Source organism: Mobula hypostoma, chromosome 28 (assembly GCF_963921235.1).
Source record: "Mobula hypostoma chromosome 28, sMobHyp1.1, whole genome shotgun sequence".
NCBI lineage: Eukaryota > Metazoa > Chordata > Chondrichthyes > Myliobatiformes > Myliobatidae > Mobula > Mobula hypostoma.
In genome coordinates this window covers 28,513,785-28,541,550 of record NC_086124.1, presented here as the reverse complement: position 1 = coordinate 28,541,550, position 27,766 = coordinate 28,513,785, and the positions used below count along the sequence as shown (strand labels likewise).

Sequence of the window (27,766 nt, the reverse complement as noted above, 5' to 3'; positions counted from 1 at the left end):
GGTTCGCGTGCTTCATTCAACATGTCATTGCTCATTGCTAAATCTGGAAAGCCCCATACAATTGGGGAGGAACTGATTCTGCCAGCAGTAAGGGAGATTCTGAGTACAGTTTTGCCCAGGTCACCAGACCATGTAATTAAAGAGATTCCTCTCAGCGACAACTCTATTCAAAGACGAATAGATGAAATGTTGGAGAATAAGGCAGACACGTTGTGCAACATACTTAGGACAACAGAATTTGCTCTGCACTTGGATGAGTCGACTTTGCCAGCTAACAAATCTTTGCTTCTTGGTTATGTTCACTTCATAAAAGAAGAATTATTATTTGCGATGGGATCAGAAACAGATATGAAAGGGGGATCAATATTCAGGTTGCTGAGCTAGTTTTCAAAGAGAAGGACATTCTGCTCACCAACATTCTGTGCAACAGATGGGGCACCATCAATGACAGGACCCCACCGTGTGGGTTATTACTTCCTTGAGAAAAAGCTGCACCTAATCTATTTTCCATTCACATGTAATTCACAGACAACATCTTCTCTTAAAAAAAACCCTAAGTGATCAGCTACACAAATCACTAAATACTGTTATCACAGTGGTGAATAAAATCAAGTCCCATGCTCTCAGTTCTTGACTCCTTTTAGTGCTTTCTATTGAGAACAGTGAATAGTTTGAATACTTGCGGTTGCACACAGTGTGGGCACGTGGCCAAGTGGTTAAGGCATTGGACTTGCTACCTGAAGGTCGTGAGTTCGAGCCCCAGCCGAGGGAACGTGTTGTGTCCTTGAGCAAGGCACTTAATCACACATTGCTCTGCGACGACACTGGTGCCAAGCTGTATGGGTCCTAATGCCCTTCCCTTGGACAACATCGGTGGCGTGGAGAGGGGAGACTTGCAGCATGGGCAACTGCTGGTCTTCCATACAACCTTGCCCAGGCCTGCGCCCTGGAGAGTGAAGACTTTCCAGGCACAGATCCATGGTCTCGCAAGACTGACGGATGCCTTAATGTTGCACACAGAAGTCAGGTGGCTCACAAAGGCAAAAATGCATTTTTGGAAACTAATAAAATTCTTTAGAGACCTGAAGGCTTCATTCAATAATCAACTCAAGAATATTAGGCATAACATTGGTTATTTGATTTGAATTGAATTGATTTATTTCTTACTTCCTTCACATACATGAGGAGTAAAAATCCTTGTTACATCTCCAGCTAAATGTGCCAGGTGCAATCATAGTAATTTATAATAAATAGAACAGTTAGTGTAATATAGAGTACACTCAAATCAGCGTGAGTTCATCGGCCTGGATGGAACTCTGGTGTTGAATGTGAACTGTAGTCCAAGAACAGCATTCTTCTTCTCCAGATGTGCAAGGACGGTATTATTTGCAAAGTTTAATGAAATCAGTGAGGTGAATCTTATCAAAATCCAGTCAGCCATCTCCACGTTTTTGTCCAAGTTAACCCAGGTCATGCTCTCTTCTCACTGCTGGCATCAGGTAGAAGGTACAAGACCCTCAGGACTCGCACCACCAGGTTCAAGAACAGTTACAACCCCTCAACCATCAGGCTCTTAAATAAAAGGGGATTTAATTAAATAAAGGCATCCGTTAGTCTTGCGAGACCATGGATCTGCGCCTGGAAAGTCTTCACTCTCCAGGGCGCAGGCCTGGGCAAGGTTGTATGGAAGACCAGCAGTTGCCCATGCTGCAAGTCTCCCCTCTCCACAACACCGATGTTGTCCAAGGGAAGGGCATTAGGACCCATACAGCTTGGCACCAGTGTCGTCGTCGCAGAGCAATGTGTGATTAAGTGCCTTGCTCAAGGACACAACACGCTGCCTCGGCTGGGTCGCCAGTCCAATGCCTTAACCACTTGGCCACATGCCCACACTAAAAGGGGATAACGACACTCAAATCAACACACAGGAAATGTTGGAGGAACTCTGCAGGTCAGGCAGCATCTATGGAAATGAATGGATAGTCGACGTTTCGGGCTGAGACCCTTCTTCAGGACTCATCTTCACTTGCGCCGTCCATTGAGAAGTCTCCACAACTACTGGTCCCACTTTCAAGGGCTCTTTATCTCATGTTCTCGATATTTATTGCTATTTATTTACATTTGCAAAGTTTGTTGACTTCCACACTTGATCTTTCATTTTATAGTTACTATTCTATAGATTTGCTATGTATACCCACAAGAAGATGAACCTCAGTGTTGTATATGGAGACATATATGTACTTTGATAATAAAATTTACTTTGAATTTTGATTTAAGTGCAACATTGGCTGTCCCAACCTTTTCCAATGTCTGAGCCTCTCTGAGTTGGAAGACTAAATACCAAATCATGATCTTTGGGTGTACTATGCCTGTCTGGCTGAGCTGCATAACAACATGTCCGAGAGGTTTCAGGACCTTCTGTCGATCCAAATTCCAGACTGGGTAATAGATCCATTCCTGAACACTTGTGATGAGGAATTAACTAAAAGGATGGAGGAAGAACTGATCTCGTTTCAAAAGCTGAAGCCAAGGTTCAAAAAAATCATATCGAGACTTTTGGTTGCCAAAATAAATTTCTGAACACTATCCTAACACTGTGGAAAAAGGTCAAGATTTTCTTTATAGTCTTTCCAACGTCAAATTTAGTGGAGTGCGATTTCAGTGCAGCCACGCAAAGCAATGAAACAGACTGCAAATTACTGAATGTGGGAACCTGAGACTCAGTCATAACAGAGGAACAGGCCCTTTGGCCCATCTAGTCCGTGCCAAACCTACTCCTATAGCCTCCCATACCCTCCCATCCATGTACCTAACAAAACTCCTCTCAAGCGTTAAAATCGAGCTCGCATGCAGCACTTGAGCTAGTAGCTTGTTCCACACTCTCACCACCCTCAGAGTGAAGAAGTTTCCCCTCACGTTCCCCTTTAACATTTCACCTTTGGGTGACATTCACCCAGATTCTGAGAAGCCGATATCTCTGCACGAAGCCCATCCATCTCATTGATAGGTAAAAAACCAATGAAGCAGGGGGTAGGGGGATGACTAATGTACAGACTAAAACTGTTTTTACTGTAATTAAATAAAGATAGAATTTTATTTCTGCTTTAAAGAGATTTCAACAATTCTTGCAATTATTTGTTGCTGCTATGAATTTGCGTTTCCCATTTCTTTTCTCTGTGCATCGTAATTCAAAGTTCTTTATAGTTTCTATTTTGCGGCTGGAAAGGGAGAAGGGTTGCTGGGGAGGTCTGGGAGCCAAGGGAACATTAACCCTAAAACTTTCGGGAACCACCGCCCTAACTCTCTCTCCCCCCACTCTTTCCCATTCCACAAACACTCTTGCCCCCACTCCTCTCTCTCCCCTTCCCCTAACTCTCATCCCATCTTCCCTCACTTTCTCCTCTTCCCCGAACTCTGTCTTCCTCCTAACCCCTGTCCCACCCTCTCCCCACTCTCCCCCATTCGTCGAACACACCCACCCCTCTCCTCTAACTCCCTTGCCTTCCCCTAACTCTCTCACTATGCCTGCCCAACTCAACCTGTTCTGCACATTTGCTCAGTGGCCTTGCACTGTCTTTTCTGTTTGAGTCTCCACCTTCTGCGCGGGATCTCCCCGTTCTCGCAGCGAGGGTAGGGGCGAGGGAGGGTTCTTCATCGTCTGCAGAGTCCCCTCCACCCCTTGGACGATCTGCTCTGGGTCCCGGTGGCCGGACGGGAGGTTCTGCTCCGCGTTTCGAAGGCGGTGCATCATCGTGGTGGCACGGATAGCCTTCTGTAATGCAGAAAAACACGGAGTGAAACTCCCTCCACACCGTCCCATCACACACTCCCGGGGTCAGACACAGAGTGAAGCTCCCTCCACTCTGTCCCATCACACACTCCCGGGGTCAGACACAGAGTGAAGCTCCCTCCACACCGTCCCATCACACACTCCCGGGGTCAGACACAGACTGAATCTCCCTCCACATTGTCCCATCACACACTGCCGGGGTCAGACACAGAGTGAAGCTCCCTCCACACCGTCCCATCACACACTCCCGGGGTCAGACACAGAGTGAAGCTCCCTCCACACTGTCCCATCACACACTCCCGGGGTCAGACACAGACTGAATCTCCCTCCACATTGTCCCATCACACACTGCCGGGGTCAGACACAGACTGAATCTCCCTCCACATTGTCCCATCGCACACTGCCGGGGTCAGACACAGAGTGAAGCTCCCTCCACACCGTCCCATCACACACTCCCGGGGTCAGACACAGAGTGAAGCTCCCTCCACACTGTCCCATCACACACTCCCGGGGTCAGACACAGACTGAATCTCCCTCCACATTGTCCCATCACACACTGCCGTGGTCAGACACAGACTGAATCTCCCTCCACATTGTCCCATCGCACACTGCCGGGGTCAGACACAGAGTGAAGCTCCCTCCACACCGTCCCATCACACACTCCCGGGGTCAGACACAGAGTGAAACTCCCTCCACACCGTCCCATCACACACTGCCGGGGTCAGACACAGAGTGAATCTCCCTCCACATTGTCCCATCACACACTGCCGGGGTCAGACACAGAGTGAAGCTCCCTCCACACCGTCCCATCACACACTCCCGGGGTCAGACACAGAGTGAAACTCCCTCCACACCGTCCCATCACACACTGCCGGGGTCAGACACAGACTGAATCTCCCTCCACATTGTCCCATCACACACTGCCGGGGTCAGACACAGAGTGAAGCTCCCTCCACACCGTCCCATCACACACTGCCGGGGTCAGACACAGAGTGAAGCTCCCTCCACACCGTCCCATCACACACTGCCGGGGTCAGACACAGACTGAATCTCCCTCCACATTGTCCCATCACACACTGCCGGGGTCAGACACAGACTGAATCTCCCTCCACATTGTCCCATCACACACTGCCGGGGTCAGACACAGAGTGAAGCTCCCTCCATACCGTCCCATCACACACTCCCAGGGTCAGACACAGAGTGAAACTCCCTCCACACCGTCCCATCACACACGCCCGGGATCAGACACAGAGTGAATCTCCCTCCACACCATCCCATCACACACTCCCGGGGTCAGACACAGAGTGAAACTCCCTCCACACCGTCCCATCACACACTCCCGGGGTCAGACACAGAGTGAATCTCCCTCCACACCGTCCCATCACACACTCCCGGGATCAGACACAGAGTGAATCTCCCTCCACACCGTCCCATCACACACTCCCGGGGTCAGACACAGAGTGAAGCTCCCTCCATACCGTCCCATCACACACTCCCGGGGTCAGACACAGAGTGAAGCTCCCTCCATACCGTCCCATCACACACTCCCAGGGTCAGACACAGAGTGAAACTCCCTCCACACCGTCCCATCACACACTCCCGGGGTCAGACACAGGGTGAAACTCCCTCCATACCGTCCCATCACACACTCCCAGGGTCAGACACAGAGCGAAGCTCCCTCCGCACCGTCCCATCACACACTCCCGGGGTCAGACGCAGAGTGAAACCGCCTGCACACCGTCCCATCACACACTCCCCCATGACAGTGGCGCCAGGGTGTATCCCAGACATCATTGCAAGCGTACAGTAAAGAACAAACTGCTGTTGAAATCCAGCGGGGTCAAACAACCCCTGAAGAGGAAAGGGAGCCTGACCTCTGTCCCTCACCGTGCACAGCAGCTGCTCGACCTGCTGAGTTTCGCCCTGCAGTTTGTTCTTTACTCTAGATCCCACCATCTGTAATTTCTGATGTCTCAGCTGCTAAATTTGCTGAAATTTATCTTAAACACACAGAAAAAAATTGTCATGACAAAGTGAGAACGCCGAGGGCTAAAAGGAAAGAGGTGGTACGATGAAAAAGGTGGTTAGCTGCAGTACACCACCTCTCCACCAGGAGGCATCGGCAGCACAGTCTGATCCCAGGAGGCACAATGGAGAATGAAGATGGCGCTAACCTGGAGAAACATGGGCTGGAGGAACTCTGCGGACCGGGCAGCATCTATGGAGGGAAATGGGCAGGTGACATTTCAGGTAGGGAAACTGGCCCTTCAGCCTGAATCGTCCATGCTGATCAGGATGTCCCATCTGAGCTTGTCCGGGCTTGGTCTGTATCTCGCTGAACCTTTCCCTTCCATGTGTATTGGTGTGGGTGGAGAATTGGTTGGCAGACAGGAAGCAAAGAGTGGGAATAAACGGGACCTTTTCAGAATGGCAGGCGGTGACTAGTGGGGTACCACAAGGCTCAGTGCTGGGACCCCAGTTGTTTACAATATATATTAATGACCTGGATGAGGGAATTAAATGCAGCATCTCCAAGTTTGCGGATGACACGAAGCTGGGTGGCAGTGTTAGCTGTGAGGAGGATGCTAAGAGGATGCAGGGTGACTTGGATAGGTTGGGTGAGTGGGCAAATTCACGGCAGATGCAATTTAATGTGGATAAATGTGAAGTTATCCACTTTGGTGGCAAGAATAGGAAAACAGATTATTATCTGAATGGTGGCCGATTAGGAAAAGGGGAGGTGCAACGAGACCTGGGTGTCATTATACACCAGTCATTGAAAGTGGGCATGCAGGTACAGCAGGTGGTGAAAAAGGCGAATGGTATGCTGGCATTTATAGCGAGAGGATTCGAGTACAGGAGCAGGGAGGTACTACTGCAGTTGTACAAGACCTTGGTGAGACCACACCTGGAGTATTGTGTGCAGTTTTGGTCCCCTAATCTGAGGAAAGACATCTTTGCCATAGAGGGAGTACAAAGAAGGTTCACCAGATTGATTCCTGGGATGGCAGGACTTTCATATGAAGAAAGACTGGATGAACTGGGCTTGTACTCGTTGGAATTTAGAAGATTGAAACGTATAAGATCCTAAAGGGATTGGACAGGCTAGATGCAGGAAGATTGTTCCCGATGTTGGGGAAGTCCAGAACGAGGGGTCACAGTTTGAGGATAGAGGGGAAGCCTTTTAGGACCGAGATTAGGAAAAACTTCTTCACACAGAGAGTGGTGAATCTGTGGAATTCTCTGCCACAGGAAACAGTTGAGGCCAGTTCATTGGCTATATTTAAGAGGAGTTAGATATGGCCAGGGGGTCGGGGGTATGGAGGGAAGGCTGGGGCGGGGTTCTGAGTTGGATGATCAGCCATGATCATAATAAATGGCGGTGCAGGCTCAAAGGGCCGAATGGCCTACTCCTGCACCTATTTTCTATGTTTTCTATGTTTCTATGCCCGTCTGGGTACCAGTTCCACCCGGGTCAAAAGTCAGCAATGGCTAATCCGGGGTGGGGGTGGGGGGGCATAATTTTCAGGTGATTGGAGGAAATTGCAGTGGGGAATGTCAGAGCTAGACTTTGTTTTACTCATGTGGATTGGTGTGTACAATGACCTGCTGAGGGCGGAGGAAGAGGCAGAAACATTCGAGACTCTTTGACGGGCACGTGAATGATAGAAAAATGGAGGGCACTGTTGGATCAACCTTTGAGTAGGTTCGCAAAGGATTATCATTTGATTCGGCCCACCGGGCTCTGTGATCTGGGGCACTGAGCAGGTGACAATGACAATGCCCCCCTCCCCGCTATCCGCTGGTTGATACAGACCTTCCACTTTGCTTTGGCGAAGTTTTTCTTAATTTGGGTGCAGACGCCGAGCTTGAGGTTCTTTTCCAGTGCTGCGTTCCCGGCGATCCTGCAACAGCAAGAACACAGAATGGTACAGGCTCTTCGGCCCATGGTGCTATGCTGACACTTTACCCTACTCCAATTATCAATTTATCTCTTCTCTCCCACATCAGCCTCCGTTTTATCATCCATGTGCCTTCCGGTGTAAGGTGGCACTATTAAGGTTGGGTGACAACTTACTGGTGGTTCATAAAGCAAGAACTAAGATTAAATAGCTTATTAATAACACTTTTCTTTTTTTTTGGCGTGTGCATGCGTGCGTGTCCGTGCGTGCGTCCGCGATGATCTCTTTCTCATGGCTTTTTTTTACAAGGCGCGGAACGAGAGAGAGAGACCGTGTGGCACACCACATCTCACACAAATATTTTCGTGGTATTTTTCCCTTTATTTTACCAGGTCGACTTGTGATCTCGACACTCAACCCGGCACGGATGGAAAGCGTACTCGGGAGTGGACCCGGCTGGGTTCGAACCCGGGAACTTCCACTCCCAGGTCCGGTGCCAATGTCGTTGCGTTAATAATAACACTTTCTCTGTGGCCCTTTGTGGTGAGCTATCACTGTAAACAATGAAGAGGCGAGCGGAGGTGAAGGTTGAGCTGTCAGTCAGAGTGAGGCATGTTCAAGGAGGAGAGTTCAGAGTGAGGTCGAGGCATGTTCGAGATAGGGACGGAGTTGGAATGAGTGAATTGGACAGGAGTCAGTGCGGGGGAGTTTAGGAAACCCTCCCCTCCCCGCTAAACTGGGCATGGGGTTCAATCCATCAAAGCGAGCTGATTTAGAAAGTTCGAGTGTGAGCTGGCCATGGGCTGGGTGGCGAGGTCCAGGCACAGAGCATATCGCAGCAGTGGGCCGCGGGTCCTAGTGTGGGGCACGATGTGGGGTTTGGATGATTTAAATACTGGCCCAGGTGAACTGAAAAGACAATGTGTCGGGACTGGAGGCGAGGGTCGGACCGATTCCACTCGCCCTTCTGTGACATTTACCCATCTCTCCTCAGTGCTGAGGCTGTGATGCTGCTCCGGGCTCCGTAGCAATGTGTTCCGTTGTGTGTGATGAACTGAGACTGGGGCTTTGGGCCTACACCAGGCTGCTCCAGGCTCCGTGTCTGTGAGCTTTGCAGTGATGTGTTCCGTTGTGTGGTGAACTGAGACTGAGGCTTTGGGCCTACACCAGGCTGCTCCAGGCTCCGTGTCTGTGAGCTTTGCAGTGATGTGATCTATTGTGTGGTGAACTGAGACTGAGGCTTTGGGCCTACACCAAGCCGCCCCTGGCTCCCGGTCCATGGACTCAATTTGGTTTGGAAAGCTGTCCCTCGCTTTGACTGTTTGCATGATTTGTGTTTTTTTCTGTCTTTCTTTGCGCATTGGGGGCTGGTCTTTCTTTTAAATTGGGTTCTTTCGGGTTTCTTGCTGCTTAGAAACAGATGAAACTCAAGGTTGTATAATTTATACATACTTTGGTAATAAATGTACTTTGAATCCTGTCGGTCTCTTAAATAACGTATCTCTAATGCACCTTCCTCTACCAGCCCCTGGCAGTGTGTTACACAGACCCAGCACTCCGCGTATAAAACCTACCTCTGACTTTCCTCCAGTCTCCCTAAAATTGTGCCTCTTCATATTAGTCATTGCTGCCCTGGGAAAAAGGGAGGGGGAGAGGAAGAGGAAGGGGAAGGGGTGAGGGGAGGGTGTGTGAGGGAGAAGAGGGGAGGGTGTGTGAGGGAGGGAGGGAAGGGGAGGGGAGAGAGGGGGCGTGTGTGAGGGATGGATGGAGAGGGACGAAGAGGGGGGAAGATGTGCGTGAGGGAGAGGGAGGGCGGGGGGTATGTGTGTGTGTGAGGGGGATGGAGGGAGGAGAGGAGAGGTGGGGTGTGTGGGGGAGGGGAGAGAGAGGGGAAGGGGAGGGTGGAGGGAGGGGGAGAGAGAGGGGAAGGGGAGGGTGGAGGGAGGGGGAGAGAGAGGGGAAGGGGAGGGTGGAGGGAGAGGGAGGGGGAGGGGGAGAGATGGGGTGTTTATGTGAGTGACGGGGATGGAGGGAGGAGAGAGGAGGTGTGTGTGCGTGAGCGAGGGGGATGGAGGGAGAGGAGGAGAGGAGGGGTGTTTGTGGGGGAGGGGGAGAGGGAGGGGGAGGGGAGAGGGAGGGGGTAAGTGTGTGTGACTGAGGGGGATGGAGGGAGGAGAGGAGAGATGGGGTGTTTGTGGGGGAGGGGGAGAGGAGGGGAGGGGAGGGGGAGGGGGTGTGTGTGTGTGAGCGAGGGGGATGGAGGGAGGAGAGATGGGGTGTTTGTGGGGGAGGGGGAGAGAGAGGGGAAGGGGAGGGCGGAGGGAGAGGGAGGGATGGAGTGGGAGGGGGAGGGGAGAGATGGGGTGTTTGTGTGAGCGATGGGGATGGAGGGAGGAGAGAGGAGGTGTGTGTGCGTGAGCGAGGGGGATGGAGAGGGGAGAGGAGAGATGGGGTATTTGTGGGGGAGAGGAGAGTGGGGGAGAGAGGAGGGGTGTGTGTGTGTGTGTGTGTGTGTGTGTGTGTGTGTATGTGGGGGGGGGGGAAGACCGGCAGTCACTGACACAGACCGAGGGAGAGGAAGTCTTGGTGATCCCCGGTCGGGGGGCGTTCGGACCCCAGCGGACACTTACCAGATGTGAGCCAGGGCCTGAGTGGCGGTGATCCTTGCCTCCTGGTCCACCTCCATCAGCTGGCACACCAGCTCCTTGGCTGCAAGTCCGATTGCCAAAGGGTTAGTGAGGAGACACAGAGAACTAGACCACCCTCCTTCCCTCTGCTTCCTCCCCATCTCCTCCTCCCCTCGTCCCCTCCCTCCCCACTGCACAGGTGCCCACGCCCTGCCCCTCCCTGCTCTCTTGCATGTGTCGCCCTCCAGTTGAGAAGCCCCGCCCCTTTCCTCTGACTCTGCCCACCCCTCCCCGCCTGTGAGCCCACCAGAGGTCAGCCGCAGGGTCCTCCTGCCCCCCCTCTCTCACCGGCTGCCGAGATGTCCTCCCAGTACGGTGCGTCAAAGTCGAAGTCTCCGTCCAGGATCTTGCGGAATATGGCCCGGTTGTGGCTGTCGTTCTCCTCGTCGTCCGAATCGTCGTAGAAGGGAGGGTTCCCCGACAGCCTGGAGCCACGTGAGGAGTGGGGCAATAAACAGGACTTCCTAATTACACCCCCGTCCCTCAGTCCCCTCAGTAGTGAGGATGGGGGCAATGAGGGAGTGTTGTGCTGTGGGAGGGGTGGCGAGGAGGGAGCTCTCTGGTGTGGGGACAGGGGTGCAGTGAGGAGGGAACTCGTGCTGTGGGAGGGTCGGTGAGGAGGGAGCTGTTTGGTGTGGGGGCGGCAAGGAGGGAGCTCTGAGCTGAGAGGAGGGTGAGGAGAGAGTGCGTTCAGAGAATCATGGGAGGCATGCAAGGGGAGAGGGTCCCGTCTTACTCCTGACCTGTAGATGGGAGAGAGTTAATGTGGCGGATGTGGAGAGCATGGACTAACTCCACCCGGGTAAATGGGGAGTGTCCGGTCTCACTCCTGAACTGTATATGGAGGAGAGTTAATGTGGCGGATGTGGAGTGCATGGACTAACTCCAGCCGGGGAAATGGGGAGTGTTTGGTTTTACTCCTGACCTGTAGATGGGGGAGAGTTAATGTGGTGGATGTGGAGCGCATGGACTAACTCCATCTGGGTAAATGGGGAGTGTCCGGTCTCACTCCTGACCTGCAGATGGGGGAGAGTTAATGTGGCGGATGTGGAGTGCATCGACCAACCCCACCCAGGGCAAGCAGAGATTGTCCCTGTGTGCAGGGGGAGGTACATCAGGAAATGAGTCACTCGCCCCAGAAACCCCACCGACTGTTGCGCCCCCCTTGGTGTCCGTGCGCCCTTGTTGGTGGTGAGTCAGAGGGCGGGAAGCATCCCTATTTGTGAGGTCTTCCCGTGCGCGTGGGGAAGGCCAACGAAGGGACTTTCAGACCCTGCCTGACGCTGCATGTGGTCAAATGGCCGGGGAGGGGGGGGGTCGGTTTTGGAACCACATACTCACAGGATGTACATGATGACGCCCACTGCCCAGCAGTCCACGGGACGTCCGTACCGATGACGGGCCACCACCTCCGGAGCTGTCGGCATGGGGGAAGGAGGCAAACGGAGGTTAGTGTGCGTCGGCCCGGGTTTGGGAAGGGTGAGCTGTTTGGGTTGGTGGGCGAGGTGGGTGGGTCCCTGCCTGAGGAGGGGGGACGTAGGGTGGTGACAGGGGCAGTTACATCCTCGTGCTACTCCTGAAGGGACCAGAACCCCCTCCCACACAACACAGGCAGGAGTCCTGGGCAGCTCTGAGCTCTCATGCCAGTCTCAAGCTTTCCTGCTCTGACTGTTTGTGCAGTGTGTGTCTGCCTGTATCGATTGTAACACTGTGTGTGTCTGCCTGTGTCAATTGTAACACTGTGTCTGCCTGTTTCGAATATGACTCTGTGTGTCTGCCTGTGTCGATTGTAACTGTGTGTGTCTGCCTGTTTCAACTGTGACTATATGCCTGCTGTGTCGATTGTAACTGCGAGTGTAACTGCCTGTGTTGATTGTAACTCTGTGTCTGCCTGTTTCAATTGTGACTGTGTGCCTGCTGTGTCCATTGTAACTTTGTGTGTCTGCCTGTGTCGATTGTAAGTGGGTGTGGGTTTGTGTTGAGAGAGACTGTGCCTGAGATTATGTGTGTGAAAAGATGTTTGTGATGTGGTTGACAGATGGCGTGTGTAAATCTGTGAGAAATTCTGTCTGTGAGAGAGTGTACGTGAGATTATGTCAATGAGAGTGTGATTGTGTATGAGCAGGTGTGAGCGAAGTCAAGATGGCGCTAAACGGCCACTCCTTTGCTTGCTTCTTGGGAATCTATCTCGATCTCTGATTTCTCTCTTTTCCTTTTCGTGGTTCTTTTGAAGACCCTGACCTGCAGTTACATGCTGACTTTGGTTCTCTGTGGGAATGGGACCTGCTCTCGGGGCCTCACGAACGGCCGCTTTTTGATATCCCAAGCACGCGGCCTGGAAGACGAGTGCACCTTCAGGGTTCTGGTTTTTTGTGGCTCTGGAGACGGGCTGATTCCCGGCCGGTGCCCCTGACTAAGGCGTCGCAGGAGAACAGGAACATTGGGAGCAGTGGGTTAGCGGTCGGGGGTTGTGGGTGTGGAAAGCTGTGCCTTTCTGATGCCAACTCTCTGAGCACAGAGCTCGGAAAGAGCGATGCATGGTAAATCAGCCAGTGGTTTGTTACATCTCCCCTCTCGCTGTGAAACGGGGACACCTCTTTTTCCTTTATTAGGGGGAGAGAGAGAGCCCGTGGTATGTCGAATTACTGGGTGAACGAGTACTTTTTGGGGCACTGCAAGTCTGTGTCTTTATTAATGCTTTGCTGCACGCTAGAGTGCTCAGTGGGGGTGGGGGGGGGTTGCTGATGCTTTTTTGTTGGTGGGGGTGGGGGGGGTCATTGCCTTGTTGCTGCTTGTGTGTGGGAGCGGGGAGCTGGGGGGCTTTGGGGTTCGAACATTTAACTGTAATTCGTTCTTTGGGGCACTCCTCTGTGTTCATGGATGTTTGTGAAGAAGAAGAATTTCAGGATGTAAATTGTATACATTTCTCTGACATTAAATGTACCTATTAAACCTATTGTGTGTGTTGTGAGATACAGAAAGAATTGTGTGTGTGAGTGAGGGAGTGTCTGTGTGTGAGCATGTCTCAGTGAGTGTCTGAGTGAGTGTGTGTGAGTGAGTGTCTGAGTGAGTGAGTGTCTGAGTGAGTGTGTGTGAGTGAGCGTGTCTGAGTGAGCATGTGTGAGTGAGTGTCTGAGTGAGTGAGTGTCTGAGTGAGCGTGTGTGAGTGAGCGTGTCTGAGTGAGCGTGTCTGAGTGAGTGTCTGAGTGAGGGTGTTTGCTGGATGAGGATCTGCAGCCTCTCCGACACGACATCCACCCACCCAGGTACTCCGGGGTCCCACACGGGTCGGTGAGGGTGCCGCTCTCGAAGCGCGCCAGGTGGAAGTCACCGATGACCACCTTGGAAGGGTTCTTGGTGCTGTGATACATCACGTTCTCCAGCTGGAACAGAGAGAGAGAAGATTATCAGCTCTCAGTCAACACCCCGGATGCCTGTCCGAGTACTGATATATTCACACCACTCCCCGCCCCCCACAAGGCAGATAGGACTGACAGACACCGGTCAGTGTACAGATCTCCCCCTGAGAGACACTGGTCAGTGTACAGATCTCCCCCTGAGAGAGAGGGACTGAGAGACACCGGTCAGTGTACAGATCTCCCGCTGAGAGAGAGGGACTGAGAGACACCGGTCAGTGTACAGATCTCCCTCTGAGAGACACCGGTCAGTATACAGATCTCCCCCTGAGAGACACCGGTCAGTATACAGATCTCCCCCTGAGAGAGAGGGACTGAGAGACACCGGTCAGTGTACAGATCTCCCTCTGAGAGACACCGGTCAGTATACAGATCTCCCCCTGAGAGACACTGGTCAGTGTACAGATCTCCCCCTGAGAGAGAGGGACTGAGAGACACCGGTCAGTGTACAGATCTCCCCCTGAGAGACACCGGTCAGTGTACAGATCTCCCCTGAGAGACACCGGTCAGTGTACAGATCTCCCCCTGAGAGACACCGGTCAGTGTACAGATCTCCCCTGAGAGACACCGGTCAGTGTATAGATCTCCCCCTGAGAGACACCGGTCAGTGTACAGATCTCCCCGTGAGAGAGAGGGACTGAGAGACACCGGTCAGTGTACAGATCTCCCTCTGAGAGACACCGGTCAGTGTACAGATCTCCCCCTGAGAGAGAGGGACTGAGAGACACCGGTCAGTGTACAGATCTCCCGCTGAGAGAGAGGGACTGAGAGACACCGGTCAGTGTACAGATCTCCCTCTGACGGATACAGATACCCAGACAGTGAATAATCTCACCTTGATGTTCCTGTGAACAATCCTTAAGCCGTGCAGGTAGGACACGATCTCTAGGAGCTGCCGGATGACGTCGCTGGCGTGCCGCTCTGTGTAGGAACCCTGCTCCAGGATCCAGTCGAAGAGATCACCCCCGGTGGCTCTGTGTGCCGGGAAGTGTGGGTGAAAAGGGGAGGATGGTGGGGAAATCGTCGTGGGGAGTCTGGCGGAACCGGATGGGGGGGTGGTGGCAGTGCGTCCGCAGGATAAGTCAGGCAGCTGGGATTTGGAGAAGGCGAGGGAGCGTATCTGAGACAAGTTCACGGTCAGACTTACAGTCTGAGAGTCAGAGATCACAGAAACAGGCACCTCCGTTTGGCCCATCTAGTCCATGCCGAGCCGTTCTGCCTCGTCCCACCGCTGAGACCCTGTGGATCCTCATGAGCAGAGTTCGGCCATTCAGCCCATCGAGTCTGCCCCACCATTCGACCCTGGCTGATTTATTTTCCCCCTCGACCCCATTCTCCTGCCCTCTCCTTGACCAATCGAGAACTTACCACCCTCCGCGCAGTCTGGGTGAGACGAGAATGAGGGGTCAGGGGTTAAGGGTGGAAGGTGAAATACTTTAGGGGGACATGAGGGGGCATGCCTTCACAGAGAGTGGTGAGAGTGTGGAACCAGCTGCCAGGGCTCGGGCTCGATTTCAACATTTAACAGAGGCTTGGGTACGTATGTGGATGGGAGGGATGTGGAGGGGTATGGTCCTGGTGCAGGTCGATGGGAGTGGGCATGGATCATAGACTAGATGGGCCGAAGAGCCTGATTCTGTGCTCCAGTGATCCATGACTGATCCGGTTCAAATAAGAGCATCAAGGATGCAGGAGATGCTTGCCCACTGGGAGAGGAGGGGAGCGGAGGGGAGAGGAGGGGACTGGAGGGGAGTGGAGGGGCGAAGAGGGAAGTTCGTTTGAACTCACAGTTCCTGGATGATGAAGTATTCGTCCCGGGTCTCAAACGTATCGATGAGTTGCAGGACGTTTGGGTGGTTCACTCTGGAAGGGATGTGACAATGAAGGGGTTAACCATTTCTGTTCAGACTACCGTCCCATCACACACTCCCGGAGTCAGACACAGAGTGAACCTCCCTCCACACCGTCCCAACACACACTCCCGGGGTCAGACACAGAGTGAAACCCCCTCCACACCGTCCCATCACACACTCCCGGGGTCAGACACAGAGTGAAACCCCCTCCACACCGTCCCATCACACATTCCTGGGTCAGACGCAGAGTGAATCTCCCTCCACACCGTCCCATCACACACTCCCGGGGTTAGACACAGAGTGAATCTCCCTCCACACCGTCCCATCACACACTCCCGGGGTCAGACTGAGAGTGAAACTCCCTCCACACCGTCCCATCACACACTCCCAGGGTTAGACACAGAGTGAAGCTCCCTCCACACCGTCCCCTCACACACTCCCGGGGTCAGACACAGAGTGAAATTCCCTCCACACCGTCCCATCACACACTTCCGGGGTCAGGCACAGAGTGATGCTCCCTCCACACCGTCCCATCACACACTCCCGGGGTCAGACTGAGAGTGAAACTCCCTCCACACCGTCCCATCACACACTCCCGGGGTCAGACTGAGAGTGAAACTCCCTCCACACCGTCCCATCACACACTCCCGGGGTCAGACTGAGAGTGAAACTCCCTCCACACCGTCCCATCACACACTCCCGGGGTCAGACACAGAGTGAAACTCCCTCCACACCGTCCCGTCACAGACTCCCGGGGTTAGACACAGTGAAGCTCCCTCCACACCGTCCCATCACACACTCCCGGGGTCAGACACAGAGTGAAGCTCTCTCCACACCGTCCCATCACACACTCCCGGGGTCAGACTGAGAGTGAAACTCCCTCCACACCGTCCCATCACACACTCCCGGGGTCAGACTGAGAGTGAAACTCCCTCCACACCGTCCCATCACACACTCCCGGGGTCAGACTGAGAGTGAAACTCCCTCCACACCGTCCCATCACACACTCCCGGGGTCAAACACAGAGTGAAACTCCCTCCACACCGTCCCATCACACACTCCCGAGGTCAGACTGAGAGTGAAACTCCCTCCACGCCGTCCCATCACACACTCCCGGGGTCAGACTGAGAGTGAAACTCCCTCTACACCGTCCCATCACAGACTCCCGGGGTTAGACACAGTGAAGCTCCCTCCACACCGTCCCATCACACACTCCCAGGGTCAGACACAGAGTGAAGCTCCCTCCACACCGTCCCCTCACACACTCCCGGGGTCAGACTGAGAGTGAAACTCCCTCCACACCGTCCCATCACACACTCCCGGGGTCAGACACAGAGTGAAACTCCCTCCACACCATCCCATCACACACTCCCGGGGTCAGACACAGAGTGAAACTCCCTCCACACCGTCCCATCACACACTCCCGGGGTCAGACACAGAGTGAAACTCCCTCCACACCATCCCATCACACACTCCCGGGGTCAGGCACAGAGTGATGCTCCCTCCACACCGTCCCATCACACACTCCCGGGGTCAGACTGAGAGTGAAACTCCCTCCACACCGTCCCATCACACACTCCCGGGGTCAGACTGAGAGTGAAACTCCCTCCACACCGTCCCATCACACACTCCCGGGGTCAGACTGAGAGTGAAACTCCCTCCACACCGTCCCATCACACACTCCCGGGGTCAGACACAGAGTGAAACTCCCTCCACACCGTCCCATCACACACTCCCGGGGTCAGACTGAGAGTGAAACTCCCTCCACACCGTCCCATCACACACTCCCGGGGTCCGGCACAGGTTCTGGATCTCCCCACGCACATCTTCAGGATGCCAATCTCGTTCTTCGCTGCCCTCCTCACTCTGCGTCCGTCTCTCTTCTGGAACTTCTTGCAGGCGAAGAGTTTATCAGTGGCTCTCTCCTTGGCCAGGCAGATCTCACAGAACTCCTTCCTGCGGGGGGTCGGGGGAGACGGCTGCAGTGAGCAGAATCAGGCAGCAGAGACACAGATAAACACACACAAACACAAACACACACAAACACAAACACACACAAACACAAACACACACACACAGACACAAACACACACACACATACAGACAGACACAAACACACACACAGGCACACACACAGACACGTACACTGACATATACGCAGACGCAGACCCACACACACACTCAGACTCACATACAGACACACACACAGACCAGTGTCCCCATACACAGGGACATCACAATGACCCACGCATACTCACAGTTACACCAGGGGAGCGACAGGCAGGGTGGTGTGGGGAGACAGGTGGGGAGGGAAATGGTGAAGAATCGGGGGTTTAAGGTGAGGGGTGAGAGTTGAGGGGTCAGAGTGCACGGTGAACGGGTTGGGGTGAGGGATGAGACATCGGTGTGAGAGGTGAGGGGTTACGATGAGATGAGGAGGTCAGGATGAGAGCTGGTGAGTCGTGGTGAACAGTGTGAGAGGTGAGGGGTGAGAGGTGAGGGGTCACACTCACGCTCGCAGCCGCTGCCCAATGCTGTACTTGTCGGTGATGTCGGTCAGGGAGTTGTAGGAGCGGCCAGGGTGAAGGGTCAAGCAGCTGAAGGTCATGGTTGGCCTGTCTGGTGGGGGGGCGTGGGAGAGAGAGAGAGAGAGAGAGAGAAAGGGCCGGTGGGGAGAGAGAAAGGGGGGGTGGGGAGAGGAAAGAGAGGGGTGAGGAGGGGTTGGAGAGAGGCATTAGGACTGATGACAACTTGTATCCCCCTCCGCTCTCCCCATCCTTCTCCACATCTCACTCTCTACCCCCTTTGGCCCCTTTCCCCTCTCCCTCCTCTCCTCCTTTCTCTACCATCGCCTGCACCTCTCCTCTCCTTCATTTCTCCCCCACCCCTCTTCTCCCTCCCTCTCCATTTCACCTCCTCCCTCCCTGCACGAACAGGACATCCACAGCCACCGTGATACCCGGCTGTGCTCTGGGAGAGGGGGGAGGAGGCAGAATCTCTGGGTTGTTGGGGGGGGGACACAGCCTTCCTTCAGTCGGGCATCCCACCGGCAACCTCTCTCCCCCCACAAAAAGCAACTCGCAGCCTCTCATCAGCACCTGTGAGCCTGGGAGCTCGTAGCTCGTACAATCGGCCACCCCAGCTTCAGAAGGCAGCCAGCCTCGTGTAAGCGTTCCAGTAATTTTCCAGATATCCGGCGAGCCCTGGAGAAACAAATTCCGGAGGTTCTGAGGAAGAACAGTTCAAACAGTGGGCTAAGCCGATCCTCTTTCAGGAATTGGTGGGTTTAATCACCCCTCCTCCTCCCGCACACACAGCCACACGCACCGCGTACCTGATTTTGCTGTGAGATTATCAGAACTGTGTAGAAATGTGGGGCAGGGAGTGCTCGGTGCGATGTGAAGCAGCCTGTCTGGTGAAGGAAGGTGTGTGTTCTGGAGGAAGATGTGATATGACAGTGGCTGCGATGAGAGGATGAGAGAGAGACAGTGAGAGATTGAGACAGACAGAGACAGAGAGAGAAAGAGAGAATGAGAGATGGGGAGAGAGAGAATTCAAGAGAGAGGAGGCAGATACACAGAGGCACAGACAGAGAGGGAAAGAGACAGAGGGAGAGAGAGAGAAACAGAGACAGAGCAGAAAGGAAGAAAGACATGCACACAGAGGGACACAGAGGGAGAGGAGAGAGAGAGAGAGAGAAAGTATCAGAGAACAAGTGAGAGAGAGGGACACAGTGTGTGTGTTATTGGTTGGGAGAGAGGCTATTACGGAGAGAGAGGGTGTCAGTGATTAGGACAGAGAGACAATGTCCGGGTGGGAGAGACAGAGGGAGAGGGAGGGGAGTGTGTGTGTGTGTGTGTCTGTCAGGGTGAGGAAGCAAGAGAGGTGTGGTGGGGCAAGAATACAGAAAGGTGGTGAGCCAAGGTCTTTAATTGGGAGGGAGGAGGCTTCGCTCTGTGTCTGACCCCGGGAGTGTGTGATGGGACGGTGTGGAGGGACATTCACTCTGTGTCTGACCCCGGGAGTGTGTGATGGGACGGTGTGGAGGGAGCTTCACTCTGTGTCTGACCCCGGGAGTGTGTGATGGGACGGTGTGGAGGGAGTTTCACTCTGTGTCTGACCGCGGGAGTGTGTGATGGAACGGTGTGGAGGGAGTTTCACTCAGTGTCTGACCCCGGGAGTGTGTGATGAGACGGTGTGGAGGGAGCTTCACTCTGTGTCTGACCCCGGGAGTGTGTGATAGGACGGTGTGGAGGGAGTTTCACTCTCAGTCTGACCCCGGGAGTGTGTGATGGGACGGTGTGGAGGGAGTTTCACTCTGTGTCTGACCGCGGGAATGTGTGATGGGACGGTGTGGAGGGAGTTTCACTCTGTGTCTGACCCCGGGAGTGTGTGATGGGACGGTGTGGAGGGAGTTTCACTCTGTGTCTGACCCCGGGAGTGTGTGATGGGACTGTGTGGAGGTAGTTTCACTCTGTCTCTGACCCCGGGAGTATGTGATTGGACGGTGTGGAGGGAGTTTCACTCTGTGTCTGACCGCAGGAGTGTGTGATGGGACTGTGTGGATGGAGTTTCACTCTGTGTCTGACCCTGGGTGTGTGTGTGATGAGACAGTATGGAGGGAGCTTCACTCTGTGTCTGACCCCGGGAGTGTGTGATGGGACGGTGTGGAGGGAGATTCACTCTGTGTCTGACCCCGGGAGTGTGTGATGGGACGGTGGAGAGGGAGTTTCACTCTGTGTCTGACCCCGGGAGTGTGTGATGGGACGGTGTGGAGGGAGCTTCACTCTGTGTCTGACCCCGGGAGTGTGTGATGGGACGGTGTGGAGGGAGTTTCACTCTGTGTCTGACCCCGGGAGTGTGTGATGGGACGGTGTGGAGGGAGTTTCACTCTGTGTCTGACCCCAGGAGTGTGTGATGGGACGGTGTGGAGGGAGCTTCACTCTGTGTCTGACCCCGGGAGTGTGTGATGGGACGGTGTGGAGGGAGTTTCACTCTGTGTCTGACCCCGGGAGTGTGTGATGGGACGGTGTGGAGGGAGTTTCACTCTGTGTCTGACCCCGGGAGTGTGTGATGGGACGGTGTGGAGGGAGTTTCACTCAGTGTCTGACCCCGGGAGTGTGTGATGGGACGGTGTGGAGGGAGCTTCACTCTGTGTCTGACCCCGGGAGTGTGTGATGGGACGGTGTGGAGGGAGTTTCACTCTGTGTCTGACCCCGGGAGTGTGTGATGGGACGGTGTGGAGGGAGCTTCACTCTGTGTCTGACCCCGGGAGTGTGTGATGGGACGGTGTGGAGGGAGTTTCACTCTGTGTCTGACCGCGGGAGTGTGTGATGGGACGGTGTGGAGGGAGCTTCACTCTGTGTCTGACCCCGGGAGTGTGTGATGGGACGGTGTGGAGGGAACTTCACTCTGTGTCTGACCCCGGGACTGTGTGATGGGACGGTGTGGAGGGAGTTTCACTCAGTGTCTGACCCCGGGAGTGTGTGATGGGACGGTGTGGAGGGAGTTTCACTCTGTGTCTGACCGCGGGAGTGTGTGATGGAACGGTGTGGAGGGAGTTTCACTCAGTGTCTGACCCCGGGAGTGTGTGATGAGACGGTGTGGAGGGAACTTCACTCTGTGTCTGACCCCGGGAGTGTGTGATAGGACGGTGTGGAGGGAGTTTCACTCTCAGTCTGACCCCGGGAGTGTGTGATGGGACGGTGTGGAGGGAGTTTCACTCTGTGTCTGACCGCGGGAATGTGTGATGGGACGGTGTGGAGGGAGTTTCACTCTGTGTCTGACCCCGGGAGTGTGTGATGGGACGGTGTGGAGGGAGTTTCACTCTGTGTCTGACCCCGGGAGTGTGTGATGGGACGGTGTGGAGGGAGTTTCACTCAGTGTCTGACCCCAGGAGTGTGTGATGGGACGGTGTGGAGGGAGTTTCACTCTGTGTCTGACCGCGGGAGTGTGTGATGGGACGGTGTGGAGGGAGTTTCACTCTGTGTCTGACCCCGGGAGTGTGTGATGGGACGGTGTGGAGGGAGCTTCACTCTGTGTCTGACCCCGGGAGTGTGTGATGGGACGGTGTGGAGGGAGATTCACTCTGTGTCTGACCCCGGGAGTGTGTGATGGGATGGTGCAGAGGGAGTTTCATTCTGTGTCTGATCCCAGGAGTGTGTGATGGGACGGTGCGGAGGGAGTTTCACTCTGTGTCTGACCCCGGGAGTGTGTGATGGGACGGTGCGGAGGGAGCTTCACTCTGTGTCTGACCCTGGGAGTATGTGATTCGGCGGTGTGGAGGGAGTTTCACTCAGTGTCTGACCCTGGGAGTGTGTGATGGGATGGTGTGGAGGGAGCTTCACTCTGTGTCTGACCCCGGGAGTGTGTGATGGGACGGTGTGGAGGGAGTTTCACTCTGTGTCTGACCCCGGGAGTGTGTGATGGGACGGTGTGGAGGGAGTTTCACTCTGTGTCTGACCCCGGGTGTGCGTGATGGGACGGTGTGGAGGGAGTTTCACTCAGTGTCTGACCCCGGGAGTGTGTGATGGGACGGTGTGGAGGGAGCTTCACTCTGTGTCTGACCCCGGGAGTGCGTGATGGGACGGTGTGGAGGGAGCTTCACTCTGTGTCTGACCCCGGGAGTGCGTGATGGGACGGTGTGGAGGGAGCTTCACTCTGTGTCTGACCCCGGGAGTGCGTGATGGGGACGGTGTGGAGGGAGCTTCACTCTGTGTCTGACCCCGGGAGTGCGTGATGGGGACGGTGTGGAGGGGGTTTCACTCTGTGTCTGACCCCAGGAGTGCGTGATGGGACGGTGTGGAGGGAGCTTCACTCTGTGTCTGACCCCGGGAGTGCGTGATGGGGACGGTGTGGAGGGGGTTTCACTCTGTGTCTGACCCCGGGAGTGCGTGATGGGACGGTGTGGAGGGGGTTTCACTCTTTGTCTGACCCCGGGAGTGCGTGATGGGGACGGTGTGGAGGGGGTTTCACTCTGTGTCTGACCCCGGGAGTGTGTGATGGGACGGTGTGGAGGGAGTTTCACTCTCAGTCTGACCCCGGGAGTGTGTGATGGGACGGTGTGGAGGGAGTTTCACTCTGTGTCTGACCGCGGGAGTGTGTGATGGGACGGTGTGGAGGGAGTTTCACTCTGTGTCTGACCCCGGGAGTGTGTGATGGGACGGTGTGGAGGGAGCTTCACTCTGTGTCTGACCCCGGGAGTGTGTGATGGGACGGTGTGGAGGGAGTTTCACTCAGTGTCTGACCCCGGGAGTGTGTGATGGGACGGTGTGGAGGGAGTTTCACTCTGTGTCTGACCGCGGGAGTGTGTGATGGGACGGTGTGGAGGGAGTTTCACTCTGTGTCTGACCCCGGGAGTGTGTGATGGGACGGTGTGGAGGGAGCTTCACTCTGTGTCTGACCCCGGGAGTGTGTGATGGGACGGTGTGGAGGGAGCTTCACTCTGTGTCTGACCCCGGGAGTGTGTGATGGGATGGTGCAGAGGGAGTTTCACTCTGTGTCTGATCCCAGGAGTGTGTGATGGGACGGTGCGGAGGGAGTTTCACTCTGTGTCTGACCCCGGGAGTGTGTGATGGGACGGTGCGGAGGGAGCTTCACTCTGTGTCTGACCCTGGGAGTATGTGATTCGGCGGTGTGGAGGGAGTTTCACTCAGTGTCTGACCCCGGGAGTGTGTGATGGGACGGTGTGGAGGGAGCTTCACTCTGTGTCTGACCCCGGGAGTGTGTGATGGGACGGTGTGGAGGGAGTTTCACTCTGTGTCTGACCCCGGGTGTGCGTGATGGGACGGTGTGGAGGGAGTTTCACTCAGTGTCTGACCCCGGGAGTGTGTGATGGGACGGTGTGGAGGGAGTTTCACTCTGTGTCTGACCCCGGGAGTGCGTGATGGGACGGTGTGGAGGGAGCTTCACTCTGTGTCTGACCCCGGGAGTGCGTGATGGGACGGTGTGGAGGGAGCTTCACTCTGTGTCTGACCCCGGGAGTGCGTGATGGGACGGTGTGGAGGGAGCTTCACTCTGTGTCTGACCCCGGGAGTGCGTGATGGGGACGGTGTGGAGGGGGTTTCACTCTGTGTCTGACCCCGGGAGTGCGTGATGGGACGGTGTGGAGGGGGTTTCACTCTGTGTCTGACCCCGGGAGTGTGTGATGGGACGGTGTGGAGGGAGTTTCACTCTGTGTCTGACCCCGGGAGTGTGTGATGGGACGGTGTGGAGGGAGTTTCACTCTGTGTCTGACCCCGGGTGTGCGTGATGGGACGGTGTGGAGGGAGTTTCACTCAGTGTGTGACCCCGGGAGTGTGTGATGGGACGGTGTGGAGGGAGTTTCACTCTGTGTCTGACCCCGGGAGTGCGTGATGGGACGGTGTGGAGGGAGCTTCACTCTGTGTCTGACCCCGGGAGTGCGTGATGGGACGGTGTGGAGGGAGCTTCACTCTGTGTCTGACCCCGGGAGTGCGTGATGGGGACGGTGTGGAGGGGGTTTCACTCTGTGTCTGACCCCGGGAGTGCGTGATGGGACGGTGTGGAGGGGGTTTCACTCTGTGTCTGACCCCGGGAGTGTGTGATGGGACGGTGTGGAGGGAGTTTCACTCTGTGTCTGACCCCGGGAGTGTGTGATGGGACGGTGTGGAGGGAGTTTCACTCTGTGTCTGACCCCGGGTGTGCGTGATGGGACGGTGTGGAGGGAGTTTCACTCAGTGTGTGACCCCGGGAGTGTGTGATGGGACGGTGTGGTGGGAGTTTCACTCTGTGTCTGACCCCGGGAGTGCGTGATGGGACGGTGTGGAGGGAGCTTCACTCTGTGTCTGACCCCGGGAGTGCGTGATGGGACGGTGTGGAGGGAGCTTCACTCTGTGTCTGACCCCGGGAGTGCGTGATGGGGACGGTGTGGAGGGAGCTTCACTCTGTGTCTGACCCCGGGAGTGCGTGATGGGGACGGTGTGGAGGGGGTTTCACTCTGTGTCTGACCCCGGGAGTGCGTGATGGGACGGTGTGGAGGGGGTTTCACTCTTTGTCTGACCCCGGGAGTGCGTGATGGGGACGGTGTGGAGGGGGTTTCACTCTGTGTCTGACCCCGGGAGTGTGTGATGGGACGGTGTGGAGGGAGTTTCACTCTGTGTCTGACCCCGGGAGTGCGTGATGGGACGGTGTGGAGGGGGTTTCACTCTGTGTCTGACCCCGGGAGCGTGTGATTTGGTGGTGTGGAAGGAGCTTCACTCTGTGTCAGACCCCGGTGAGATCTGTTATTGTTTTGAGCAGATTGAGTACATCAAGTCTCTCTGGGAAACATAGAAGTCTGTGCTGTGACAGATGCACGTTTCCTGGTGACAGATGGCGGCTGATCCTTTTTGATTCGCGTCTGCGCTTCTCTAAACCGTCTCCACTCAGTGGTAACTGTTGTCACTCCGGAAAACACACACTCGCTCTCTGCCACAATCTATAGCGTGCGCGTCCCTTGCACAACCTCTCACAGACGCAATCTCTCGCACACTCATAATCCGCCTTGCACTGGCACCCTCAAACGCGAGTCTATTTCGCACCGTCACAGCCCGTCCCTCTCACACCTTCCTTGCACTGTCACCCTTACACAATTTCTTAAGGTCTTGCACACACGACTTTCCACGTACTTCAGCCATTCTCGTACTGAGTCTCTCTCTCTCTCACTCACACAGAGCAGAGTACAGGCCCTTCAGCCCACAATGTTGTCCCAACCTATACTCTGCTCCAGGATCAATCTACCCCGACCCTCCCACATTGCTCACAATACTTACTTACTGAGATACAGCCCTTCGAGCCGCGTCGCCCAGCGACCCCCCCCCCCCCCGAGTTAACCCCAGCCTAGTCACAGGATGGTTTAGAACGACCAACTAACCCACCAACCAGTGCGCCTTTGGAGCGGTGGAACACCCGGAGGAAACCCACGCGGTCACGGGGAGAACGTACAAACTCTTCCCAGGCAGCGGCAGGAATTGAACCCTGGTCGCTGGTAAAGCGTTGTGCTCACCACAGTGCCGCCATGTAACACCCTTCGTCCATCTATCCAAGAGTCTGTTAAATGTTCCTAATGTATCTGCCTCCAGTGCCACACACTTACTGTTCATTCACTATGTGCCGGGCCGTACGACGTGGGCAATCATGGTCTTTCGACTACAATTGCTCCTGGCAAATTTTTCTACGGAAGTGGTTTGCCATTGCCGCCTTCTGGGTAGTGTCTTCACAAGACGGGCGGACCCCCCCCCCCCCCCCCCCCACCCCACCCCACCCCACCCCAGCCATTATCAATACTCTTCAGAGTTTGTCTGCCTGGCGTTAGTGACCGCATAACCAGGACTTGCAATCTGCACCGGCTGCTCCCATGGCCTCACGTGACCCTGACTGGGGGCTGGGCAGGTGCTACACCTCGCCCCAGGGTGACCTGCAGGATCGCGGAGGGAAGGAGCACCTTACACCTCCTTTGGTAGAGACGAATCTCCACCCCGTCACCCACTTACTACTGTGTGGAAAAGGAAACCTTTCTTTCTTTATCTTTTTATTAATTTTCAAGTTCATAAACATAAAAACAGTGATACAAAGATAATGGAATTACCTTATTGTTATTAAACATATACAAAAAAAAACTACAAATAGTGTAAGTGTAATAGATTTCCGAACTCTTGATATAGTTAATCATAGAAGAAAAAATAAAAAGAAAAGGATATTACAAAGAAAACCCCCCCAAAAAAACAAAAAAAAAACTAATGGCTAAACCCAAAAAAAGGCAAACAGAACAAAACAGGGCGGAACCAATACATTAGATTGAATACGTTCATTAACGTCGTCAGCTCCGCTCCTCTATTCATATATTCTAAGTTAATAAAAAGGATTCGGAAAAGGTCAAACCACATCAAATGAAAATGTTGGTAAAAGGGATCCTCTGACATCTTCCCCAAGCAATCCTCCAATCGCTAACATTTTTAAAGCCAAGGACCGTTACCATTGACCGAGGGGTCCGTGTACCCCAGGTTGGGAACCCCTGACTTCAACACATGTCCTTCCTTTCTACCCTGGGGAAGTCTCTGGCTGTCCACTTGAACTGTGCCTCTTACCATCTTGTACACCGCCATCGTCGCCTCTCATCCTCCTTGGCTCCAGAGAGAAAAGCCCCAGCTTTTAGGGAGTTAGATCAATTTGGAATCGAGATGGATCAATGGGCCTGTTTCTGTGCGGTGCTGTTTGCTCTTCCAACACCGATTCATCACCTCAGACCGCAGAATCACTAAAGCGTATGCTCGCACACACTGTTATCACACGCAGGTATTCAGGCACCTTGTGACATACGCATTGGAAGTTGGAGACTGACAGGTACACACACTAAACACATCCCTCACACTTGAACACAGAATTAGGCAGAATCTAACACACACAATGCCGGAGGAACTTTGCGGGCCAGGCAGTGTCCACGGAAAAGAGAAAACAGGCCGCATTTTAGGCTGAGGACCACGCAGGAATTGGATTCACGGTATCTTCAGATTCCTCGTGTTTATCAAACGCTCACAGACCCACATTTTACACCCAGCTTGCGTTAAGGAGACACATGCACAGTAGTAAAGCATCACATACACGGTCCATACACACAGCCACGTACGCAAGCCAACACGCATTATGCATTCACGCAACACTTAATCACGGACAGAAGGGGAAGACCGAGGAGCTGCTTGTTGACTTCAGGAAGGGTAGGACAAGGGGGCACAAACTGATCCTCATAGAGGGGTCAGAGAGCAGTTTCAAGTTCCCTGGTATCAGTATCTCTGAGGACCTAACCTGGATGCAATGTATTGATGCAGCTTAAAGGCAGAACAGCGGCTATATTTCAGCAGGCGTCCAAGGAGATTTGGATTGTCAACTGAAGACTGCACGGGATGGAAGTAGGTTGCAGAATCGTGGGTACCAGCCTCCATAGTATCCAAGACATCTTCAAGGAGCGCTGTCTCAGAAAGGCGTCCATCATTGAGGACCCCCACCACCCTCTTCTCATGGTTACAGTCGGGAAGGAGGTACAGAAGCCTGAAGGCACACACTCAAGAGATTCAAGCACAGCTTCTTCCCCTCTGCCATCCAAACTCCTAAATGGCCATTGAAC

The 27,766-nt window shown here is 54.4% G+C and overlaps 1 protein-coding gene across 5 annotated transcripts; it reads right to left on the bottom strand.

The window, feature by feature from the left end:
- Nucleotides 1–3,462: 3,462 nt before the first annotated feature.
- Nucleotides 3,463–26,882, bottom strand: LOC134339157 (caM kinase-like vesicle-associated protein). 5 transcript variants are annotated; one of them, XM_063035529.1, is made up of 12 exons: nucleotides 26,733–26,882; nucleotides 18,747–18,851; nucleotides 18,162–18,267; nucleotides 17,473–17,604; nucleotides 15,584–15,658; nucleotides 14,631–14,769; nucleotides 13,642–13,762; nucleotides 11,721–11,796; nucleotides 10,668–10,804; nucleotides 10,323–10,401; nucleotides 7,608–7,695; nucleotides 3,463–3,772 (listed from the first exon to the last, which is right to left on the bottom strand). In XM_063035529.1, the coding sequence occupies exons 3-12, from the start codon at nucleotides 18,254–18,256 to the stop codon at nucleotides 3,557–3,559; spliced, it is 1,158 nt and encodes a 385-aa protein (XP_062891599.1). In that variant the 5' UTR covers nucleotides 18,257–18,267; nucleotides 18,747–18,851; nucleotides 26,733–26,882; the 3' UTR covers nucleotides 3,463–3,556. The 5 variants fall into 5 exon arrangements, with proteins under 5 accessions (XP_062891599.1, XP_062891598.1, XP_062891597.1 ...); XM_063035528.1 differs by lacking the exon at nucleotides 26,733–26,882 and adding an exon at nucleotides 25,742–25,838; XM_063035527.1 differs by lacking the exon at nucleotides 26,733–26,882 and adding an exon at nucleotides 25,652–25,787.
- Between the last annotated feature and the right edge of the window lie 884 nt (nucleotides 26,883–27,766).